This window comes from Silene latifolia, chromosome Y (genome assembly GCF_048544455.1).
Source record: "Silene latifolia isolate original U9 population chromosome Y, ASM4854445v1, whole genome shotgun sequence".
Lineage (NCBI taxonomy): Eukaryota > Viridiplantae > Streptophyta > Magnoliopsida > Caryophyllales > Caryophyllaceae > Silene > Silene latifolia.
Window position 1 is genome coordinate 103,589,179 of NC_133538.1, and position 10,838 is coordinate 103,600,016.

The window sequence follows — 10,838 nt, forward strand, 5'->3', positions numbered from 1 at the left end:
GACGAAAATTTAGCCCAAACATAATTAAAAATTTGGCCCAAAAACCATACAACATTCCGATATTAACATGAATATGGCCCAATATATCAATTACTATATATACTCCATGTTCTATTACAAACCCTAGTCACTACATCCAGAAATTTCCTACCGCCTCCCTCATATTACTCCCATATCTCTCTACCAATCCATAATTCAGACCGTCACTCTATTAATTTATCAACTTTTCTTCATCAATACTGATCTTATATGACCAAATCATCAATACTACCAACTTTTCTTCATACCAATCCATATCTCAAAAGTACTATAATATCTTTTCGCCTTCGACCAAATCATCAATACTGCGAATGATTTGTGTTGCTTATATAAGATCCGTCGGATCATCTCCAATTTATTGTTTGCATTTCTCGATCTTATAATAATTTCATCAGTATTACATCTTCAAATGGGTTTCTTAATCAACTCCATTGTTAATTTGATAATCAAAAGGAGAAAATCCGAAATATTGGTCAATCTTTCCTTTATAAAGCATGGACGAAAAACATCAGGTCAGGTGAACATCTTGTTGTTTTTCATTGTTTACTATTTTTTTTTTGCATTTTTTATTACGAAATTATGCAGATTTATGAATAACTTGTCAATATTTTGAGGTTAAATGAATATGGAAGTCAAATCATGTAATTGCATGTAACAAAATATTATAAAAAGCGCAAATTTATGATGATTTTATAATTTTTCCGGATTTTAGTGAAGGATAAAAAACACTATGTGGTTGTTTTGATGGATCTGCATTTTTATTACGAAATTATGCAGATTTATGAATTACTTGTCAATATTTTGAGGTTAAATGAATGTGGAAGTCAAATTATGTAATTGCATGTAACAAAATATTGTAAAAAACGCAAATTTATGATGATTTTATAATTTTTCCGAATTTTAGTGAAGGATAAAAAACACTATGTGCTTGTTTTGATGGATCTATGTGTTAACTGAGATTTGTGATGTATTGGGTTTGGTGACATTTCTGTTGAGTTGGATTTTTTTTTATAAAGATGTTGGATTTATTTTAAAATTTGTTTTTATCTGTAGAAAATTAAAACGTACTTTTGATATATGTGATGTTTTGTAATTTTTTTGAATTTTTGGTTTCTTTCTAGCTTTTTGACAACTATACCTTAATTTAAAGGTAATTTTACATAATTTAAACAACATCTATATTATTTAATATTGTCAAATTTGTGTCTATTGTATATGTTAATAAAAGATCAATTGTTAAAGGCTACGTTTTTGGTCTTCTGCAGGTGTAATTGTTTATACAATTAATAAGACGGATGACTAATCGTTTATTCTGGAATCACCATAAGGCTTAAAAGATAAGTACTCTAACCACATGAGTAAATCCTGGTACTTGATGGAAAAATTATGGTTGTAACATATGTGCAATAATTTAGTATAACTTGGTCTAATAATTTTGCTTTGTTGACAGTTACAATCTCTAAATCAAGTTCAATGGAATCGCATAAACGCAAATGGGTTTCTCAACATGTGAAAGCATTACAGATAAGTAATAACACAATATCATGTTTTATAGCTTATAATCTTTATGAACATAGTATATGTAAAAAATTAGATAAATTTGAACGAAAATAAGTTGATTATACCTGGGTTGTTTGTAGAATTTCTCTTCCTTTTATTTTTCTGTGAGTTTGACGAATTCCGCCTTTCCATACTTCAATTTGCCTTCATACAGTAATTGATGTGTTAGATGATAAAATTGAAAATTAGGCTTTCAATATCCTTTATTCGATAACAACATTGAAATTTAGATATGAACACAATAAGCTATGGAAAAAATACTTACTTTTGCAAAGAACTGATTTAAATTGTACTGTAAAACTCAATCTGATAACCTGACAAATTCGATTGTATGAGTAAAGTTCAGCTTTTATGTTTGTTGAATTTCTGAGATTTTAATGTGAGCATTTGTTGTAAAATGTAATTTTGAGAGTGTGGGTGATTTATTTTGGAGGTTTTTTGTAACTGTTAGCCTAAAATAAGGCAATTAGTAGATTATACAACTGGTTGTATGTAGTTTATGTACAACCTTTTCAATGTTGTCGAGTTTTGTTATAAAGTTGTCGAGTTTTACTAACAAAATTGTCGAGTTACAATACAAAGTTATTGAGCTTAAGAGGAATAATTATTAAACTCAATAACTTTTTAAATTAGCTCAATAACTTATAAAATAGCTCGACAACTTTGTGTAAAGAACTCAACAACTTTAAGGCGGGTGTACAATGCTAATATACAACTGGTTGTAAGATAGTATTTGTGAAAATAAGGGGCCTTGATCAACGTTAGTGGGGGTAATTATTAGAAATTTCATTCTTCTCCTTTTACTGAATTTATTGATTAATTTTTTTAAGTATAAAACAGGCGTTTGTTGTTTTCCAATCCTACTATCTATTTTTTTTATGTAATGTGAAAATTAGTTTAAAAAATGCATTTATAGATGATCAAATACATATTTTTCACTAAATATTACAGTGTTCATGTATATCAAATTAAAATATTGGGATAATATGCACTTATCAAATTTAATTCTTCTCCTTTTACTGCATTTATTGAGTAATTTTTTTTTTCAAAAACAGGCGTCTGTTGTCCAGAATGTTGGTGATGTGGGCTCTAAGCTCAATCACGGGTTTTGTATTGTTTTAGGTTGTAGTGGGGTTGCTTAAGTTGGCCCATGGATCGATGTATACTTACGATTCATTCTATACAATACTTACCTATTAAACAAAGTAAAAAAATTTATTAGCCAATGTTAGTTAAGCTGAACTCTACACTTTCGATTAAATAGTTTACAGATACTTAAAATGCAAGTATTAATTATTCCGTCTTTCATGAAGGATATTATTAAACAGACGGTGCATATGAATGTGACTGTCAACTGGGGTGTACAATGTATATCGACTTCAAGTTTATGAGTAAGTTTTTCATCTCGCTTATCTCTCTGTTTATTAAATATCTATTTGTGTATAGAATGCATCATGTTGTCTCTGGTCAAGTGATTGAAAACAATTGTGTAGTTTCCCAAGTTTTATAAAACATGCAAATGTCTGTTATAAATTACATATTACTTGTACATAAGTATTTTGATGGTCTGTTTTACACCATAAGTTCTTGCATAGTCTTTTTTTCAGCATAAGTGCTTTGATGGTCAGTTTTATTGCATATGGACTGTGATGCATTTATTTGGTTATTAATTATAGCCACATCCTGATATATGAAGTCTAAGCAATAAGATCAAAAACAAATTTCATTTAATACTTGAAAGCTTGCGTCTTAAACATGCGCTTACACTTAGAAAATCAAATTAGCCTAATGAACATGCTAGCAACATTGCATAACTTACTATTGCGGAAATTGAAACTACCTAGGTTTAAATTAAAACGTACTTGAATAAAATAACATAAAAATAGTCTCTGAAAATATGAAATATGTCACTAAAATTGCAGACAACTATATAATCCGGCTTCTTCCTTTACTTGCTTTGTTTCTTGATGTTGCTTGTGGATACCTCATTTGAAATACATGATTTCCCACTGCTTTCAAACTCATCACAATCTGCAATTTCTAACACTTTGCGCTTGGGTGGGGTTCTCACTTCTGAGATATTCGAACTGTAGCTTTCATAATACTCTGAGTGATTCATCTATATTCATGCAATAGTTAATATTTAGTTCTCGTGAAATTTAAAATTTTTGATTTGAAAAGCAAAGTGAAAGAAATTGTGTGTAAAACCTTGGCGCCATAATATTTTGCTTTCCACCAAACAATTATGTCCTCATCATCTGATATAACAGCTGCTGTGTAATAGTTAGATTTCTGGTCATTGTTGCACCTGCCCGACTTCTCAATTTTGCACACCCATTGTTTCCCTATGAGCACTTCTAATTCTTTGGGTATACCACTCCTAATTCCAGCCTACATTTAACAATGAACTTGTTTAATATTATCATGTTAATGGTAAAATAATAATATTGGAAAATAATGAGTTGCTCACTTTTTTCATTTCAGAAAGACATTCTGCAGCAGTCGTATCGATATATGCTTCTAGCTGGGTTTCTAAAAGCAACAGATTAGCACTGTTATCCTCTTCATTTTCAAGGTGCCTGCTCGTATACTCATCATCTTTAATATGACACATTATCTGAAACCTGTCATAAAATAAACTGATTAATATTTTTCGTCATATGTATTTATTTCCAGTACTTCAAATTTGAATAGAAGAACATATCTAAACCTAGGAATAACATCAGTCATTGGTTCATGATGTCCCTTGCAAGTATTTTTTGAGCATCTCCATAATTTATCATACCCTAGTGTTGCTTTCCCATGACAGAAGTTGCATGCATAATAAAACCATTTGAAACTTGAGTCTAACTTCGTTATTGTTGCAAGTACGCTAAAAATGCCAGCCTGTATAAATAAATAAAATAATAAGATGATTTTATTGTGATTATGACTAAAAAGGTTATTTCATATATAGTATGAATAGAAATATTATCACCTCTTGATTCATGTTCAGCTCAGTGACTGTTGTGAAGATTAGTCTTGGACGAACAAAAATTTCTGGATATTTTATGGCTGTAATAAGTGAGTTAATTGAATTGGATCCACTTGCACCATCTCTTTTCTTGAATTCAATTACCTCTGGAATATCAGGATTGACATAAATACGTGTCGCGTCAAATGAAGTTTTAATACGCACTGTCCCTGAAATATAGTAAACAATAATTTGGATTATTAATGCAAGTACACACATTTAACTTGTATGTTATCGCTTAATGTGAAGTATTACTTGCCTTTCCATTCTGTTCGTATTACGCATTGCAATGCCAGAATAGGCCTTTCTTTTCCGTTGGCATAATCATTGTTGATCTGAATAATTTGTTTGACATAATCTCCAAAGATATAGAATGACAATCTGTTGTTGCTGCATTTAACCAACAATAACAGTAATTGTAAATAATTTTTTTTTCTAATATTAATGATACAATAATTCATGCAATAGTGCACTCACTCTTTGTCAGTTAGATCAACATGAGTCCATTCATTTCCTTGTTCAGATACTGCTATTGGATGCAACATTTCAAATACCCCAATTACATCTGTACATTTACAAATTTTCATCTTTTTCCATCTTTATATTCATATATATGATAATCTAAAAATTGGAACAAAATAAATAGGTATTACCTAGATATGTATTTGGCTTAACATGCTCATCGATTATATCGGGAAAGCTAGTAAAGCTAAATCCGAACTTAGGAATGAGTGGATCTGTTATCAGTATAGCATACGTGGAGTACTTAAACCTTATTCTCCATAAGTTCTTGGTAGCTGTCATATAACCAACATTCTCCGATACTGTAAATTTTCCCAACTTATAAATGCATCCTTCTATCATTGTATCCAAAAACTTGTGTAGCAGTGATTTACTGATAGTGGCTTGAATTAGATGGCCCTATGAAATGATGTATAATAGCAGATTCAAGTATAATCTATAATATATATATACGGAAAAAAAATAACACAGAAAAAAGTAGATGGACATACATATTCATCAACCAATATCATTTCTATTGAATAGATTTCTTCCTTGTTCATGTGATTAACTCGATTCCATAAGCAAACAACCCGAACTTTCAGCTCCACATTGCAAATATTTTGTGTAAGTCTTGATATTTTGGTTGTGGTGATATTCTGTGCCATTTTCGTGTTTTTAAAAACTGATGTTGAAATGTTTGTGACTTCTGATTTCTCAATAGCTGTATTTATACTTTATTTACTATAGAAGAGTGGGAAGGTGATGGGAAGTTTTTTTCTAACCATGATCTTAGTAGTGGATCCTAGTAGTGGATGTGAGAGTGGTGTTAAGGGCAAAGTCAGTTTGAAATTATTTGACCTGTACAATTAAACTATGTTGACAAAAAAAATAAGTTTCTCATTTTAACAATATATTTTTGTTTTAAAATATAATATATGACGTTTTTCTTGTTTGCTTGTAAATAATGCAGTAAAGATGTTTACAAATTCAGACGAATTTGACTTCTTTTTTGCCTATTTTTTAGGTGGAATCTAATGTAGCAACAAACTCAATTTTGCATTTAACACATATAAATGATGCCAATTTGTTTTACACGTAGAACTTTGGGGAATTATATTTCGTTTGTGGGTAAGATTGCGTTTAACAAATCAATTATTTGGATTACGATAGGTCAAACAGAATCGATTTAGTTATAATTTTAACAGTTTTGAAAGCGGTTTTAATTTTTGGATTATGATGGATCATACGGAATCGATTTTAATTTGCCATCAAACTCAATCGATTATGCATTAAATCTGAAATAATTAATTTCATAGATTGTGGTTTATCAAGTTTTCCAACAGTATTAAGGGATAATTTTTATGATATTTAAACTTGAATGTGATTTCAACGTGATATCCTACTTTATGTAAAAGTTTCTGTCACACCAACTTTTTCGTGATGTCAGGACTAATAGCATTTTACATTATTACTGATTTTAAAAAGAGGGAGCTTTTAATAATATTATGAGACTTGACAGCATGATAAGTAATCCGAATGTTAATGTTGATATTGATAAAAATAACGATTAGGGTGCAAATTTGAAATTTGGATAACTTGCAGATTACTAATAAATTTCAGAACTTGTCTTAATAGGGAAATAAACTTAATCCATGGCAATCGAAACGTTACAACAAATTAAACAACTAATAGGGAAATAAACTTAATCCATGGCAATCGAAACGTTACAACAAATTAAACAACCCAGAGAAATAAACTTAAAGTAGTCTTTCCAAATAAGCATAAGTAAATACTAAGTAGAATACGTCTAATCAATAAATATTAAAGTAGGTGCATAGATGTGATTGCCATGTTTAGGGAAGATTCTCCTTCAGTTCTTCTCTATCTTGATTTTCACGGGAACCTTGCTTGTGGAATTATCTTCTGCCGTAATTGACTTCTCAATGCTTGCACTTGATTCACAATCGATAACTTCGGTAATTTTGCGCTTCTGTGGTGTGATGCAATCTCTGTCAGTATCACCTTGCTGAGATTGAGCTTCCTATTACGACATAGAATAAACTGATTACACGGCAAAAAAACAGGACGAATTTTGACTATTATGCTGTACAAATTAGTAGAAATTTTACCTTAGTATCCTTGTACTTTGCCCTCCACCATGCAATGGATTCCTTTTCATCTGTTATAGAGAGAGCTGTGTAGCATTTGGATTTCTGCTCGATATTGTATCGTCTTGACACTTCAATTTTGCACACCACCGTCTTGCCTATTAGCACCTCAAGTTCCTCGGGAATACCATCTTTGATACCGGCCTACAGTTCAACAATAAATTTATTAAGAAGAAATATTTTAATTTATTATATTCATTCAGTAAGTATATAGTCTGATTTCTTGCCTTTTTCAGGTCCGAAAGACATTGTGTTGCAGTCTTTTTTATATGTCCCTCCAGCTGGGTCTCAAAGACCAACAACCTAGCACTGTTTTCATCACCATTCTCTATGACACTGCCGGCATCTTCCTCATCTGAGATATGATATCTAACCTGAAACCTATAGTTACAAAATAAAAGGTAAGTTTTAGCTCATAGGATTTAACTCTGTAATAATTTAAGAAGTTTCATAAATGGAAAGATATGATAGGGGACCTAGGTATAGCTTCAGTCATTGGTTCACGATGGCCCTTGCAGTAATCTTTTGTGCATCTCCATAATAAATCATCATCTAAAGCTGCTTTCGCGCGGCAGAATTTGCATGAATAATAGTACCACTTGAAGTTGGCGTCTAACTCAGTTATAGTAGCAAGTGTGCTATAAACGCCAGCCTACATTTGTGAATTTATTATAGTTGAGTTACACTTAAATATTGCAATTAAGAAAACTAAATAGTAGAGAAGTATACTGTTTGTATGACCTTGTCAATGTTGTTGAGTTCAGTAATTGTCTTGAATGTTATCCTTGGGCGAATGGTTGCCTCCTCAGTGCTTGGATGGGTTATAAGTGAGTTATCTGAGTTTGACCCACTTGATCTGCATAGCTCCTTGCACTCTAGTACTTGTGGAATATTAGGGTTGACATATATACGTGTTGCCTCAAATGCGGTAGTAAGTCGAACCTCACCTAAAACATAGACATATAAGATAAGTCATTAAACATTTAGTCCTGTTTTAATACAATAATCTTTTTTATGGGCTTGAGTGAATATTTTTAATTAGTAATTACCCTTCCATTCTGCACGGCTAACACATTGTACTGCGAGCACTGGCCTTTCTGTTGCCCCAGCGTAGTCAGCAATGATCTTCTTCACTTGTCGGACATAGTCGCCAAATACATAAAATGGTAGTATGTTATTTCTGCATTTATCAAAACCGGAAAATTAGCATAGGTAATTTACTTTAAATTTTGGTTTTCAATTATTAATACAAACATAGCAGCATCAGTTATTTACTCTTTGTCGACTAAGTCAATATGAGTCCACTCATTCCCTTTCTCCGATACAGCAATCGGGTGTGAGGCCTCAAATTCTTCAATGATATCTGTGAATACATGAAATTATTTATTGTCATAGGATGATACACAACTTAAGTGACTGATATCATAAGTATAAATAGAGGTCATCTTTACCTAGGTAGGAATCTAGCTTGACATTTTCATGAATAATGTCAGCAAAGCTTGTGAATTGAAAACCATACTTCGGAATGTGTTCATCATTTGTCTCAATGGCAAATGTTGAATACTCGAACCAAATCCTGAATGGGTTTTTGGTGCCAGTCATGTAGCCAACGTTATCCGCAACAGTGAATTTGCCCAGCCTATAGGTACGACCTTCAGTGACTCTGCTTTTGAACTTGTACAACATTGCCTTGCTTATACTTGCTTGAATGGTATCACCCTATTGTATTGTATAACAAATGTTAGAAATTAAATATTGTATGCTGTGTTGTAAATTGACTTGAATAAAGCTGGTACTAATATGTTCTATTTGCAGAACCGAAGGAGAGGGATGCAATAGGTAATGTGGATCTGTAAATCAGTGTGTGATTCTATTGATTGGGTAGAAGGTTACAATTCAATGATCTAATGATGAGAATTGGTATAGGCCCAATGATGTTATGAGGGCCTTGGAGGAAATGCGGGTTGAACAATTTGATAATGCAAAACTTCCCACAAACGTAATAATGGATTATCTTGAAAGACAATAGTAGCTAAATATAAACTATTTGTTGAAGCATGTTTTAAAGTGTTCCCCTATAACAGGTTGAGAGCCTTTGCTATTTGCGGCCAAATAGTTTTCAACTTAATGATGAATGCTACTTGTGCAACCTGAAAGTTGCTCATCTTAACTTAATATTTTTTTAAAAGGTGTAAACATTTACACTACTTGATTTTCACATTTAATCAAAACCATGGAATGTTTTTCTCATTATTTCATCATACGCTAAATTATAACTGTCATATCCATAAGCAGAACTTACTGATCTATTTCAACATTAATTAGAAAGATGCATTTCATCAAGAAAATTACGGATATTTAATACCAAAAACGTTAACTTATCGGAATGATTCGCATCTAAATTGCTAATATTCAGATGTACCGTAATGATTCGCATCAATTGTAAATTGCTAATATTCAGATGTACATACCTCTGCATCAACCAATATCATTTCAATACCATAGATCTCTCCCTTGTTCCTATGATTCTCACGTTTCCATAAGCAAACAACACGAACACCGATCTCCACATTGCGAACATACTTTGCCAGTTTCGAGATTTTGGTTGAGGTAAGTTGGAGTGCCATATTCTATTTTTTGTCGACTGTTGAAATTGAGGTGTTTTGCAAAATTTGTGAGTGACAGAATAAGATGGAATATATATAGTACCTGACAACATCAGAAGGGGCAAATTTAGGTCAGATGCAGTATGCACGTTTGTTGCAGTTAAGAGGGAGAGTGGGAAGTTACTGTACGGCAGTTCCACATCATGGCGTAGTGGATATTTATTTAGTGGATTTGTACTGTCAAGTTACACTCTGTACGTGGTATTTGTACTGTATTTTATACTTGGTATATACGGTGGGCTAACAGGAGGCTGACAACTCAGCTTTTGTGTAAAATTTGGCAGTTAGTGGCAGCTGCTTTAATATATTAAATGATACATTCTTTTTATTATATACGTACGCAAGTGTATTTGCAACAACTATTTTTTACCTACTCCGTATTAGAGCAAAGGTATGCACCATTAAAGTAAGTCTATGTCGTTAGTTGAAATTTTAGTGTTTGTGTTCAAGTAAGATCCTTTTCTCGTATTCACTAGGATGAAGTCTAGTGGTTAAAATTTCGGTGATACTCTCAATGATTTCATATTTAAGCCTCTTCAAGAACAATCTTGTAGAGAATGGACTATGAATAAATTCTTTACACTCTACCCCTGCATTTATGGGTACCTTTAGAAAGAGTATAAAATATCATCAAATTGTTGATATGAATTTAACTTCCATTGTAATACGAAATAATTTTTGTTCAGAAGTTCATGAAAGATCTTTACAATATTAAATAAAAGAAAAATATAATAATGATATACGTCGAATTTTGTCTATGCATATATCTACCACATGAACGGAACTAATAAAAAACAAATACACTGTCAATTTTAAGACGGTAGATCACTATATTTTGCCCATATAATTTAGCACATCGATTTATAATTATGTATGCATGTTAAAAGG

The 10,838-nt window shown here is 31.7% G+C and overlaps 1 protein-coding gene and 1 long non-coding RNA gene across 2 annotated transcripts; one reads left to right on the forward strand and one right to left on the reverse strand.

Annotated features, from left to right (window-relative positions):
* The first annotated feature begins 273 nt into the window (after positions 1 to 273).
* Positions 274 to 9,540, forward strand: LOC141627326 (uncharacterized). The gene is made up of 6 exons (XR_012536897.1): positions 274 to 551; positions 1,305 to 1,567; positions 2,913 to 2,990; positions 4,084 to 4,174; positions 7,521 to 7,685; positions 9,100 to 9,540. It is a non-coding gene; the product is annotated as an uncharacterized LOC141627326 (long non-coding RNA).
* On the reverse strand, positions 6,770 to 9,958 carry LOC141627325 (replication protein A 70 kDa DNA-binding subunit B-like). The gene is made up of 9 exons (XM_074440638.1): positions 9,756 to 9,958; positions 8,736 to 9,003; positions 8,560 to 8,647; positions 8,334 to 8,464; positions 8,026 to 8,231; positions 7,761 to 7,936; positions 7,512 to 7,665; positions 7,246 to 7,428; positions 6,770 to 7,157 (listed from the first exon to the last, which is right to left on the reverse strand). Exons 1-9 carry the CDS (start codon positions 9,909 to 9,911, stop codon positions 6,987 to 6,989), a joined length of 1,533 nt encoding a protein of 510 aa, XP_074296739.1. The 5' UTR covers positions 9,912 to 9,958; the 3' UTR covers positions 6,770 to 6,986.
* Positions 9,959 to 10,838: the final 880 nt, after the last annotated feature.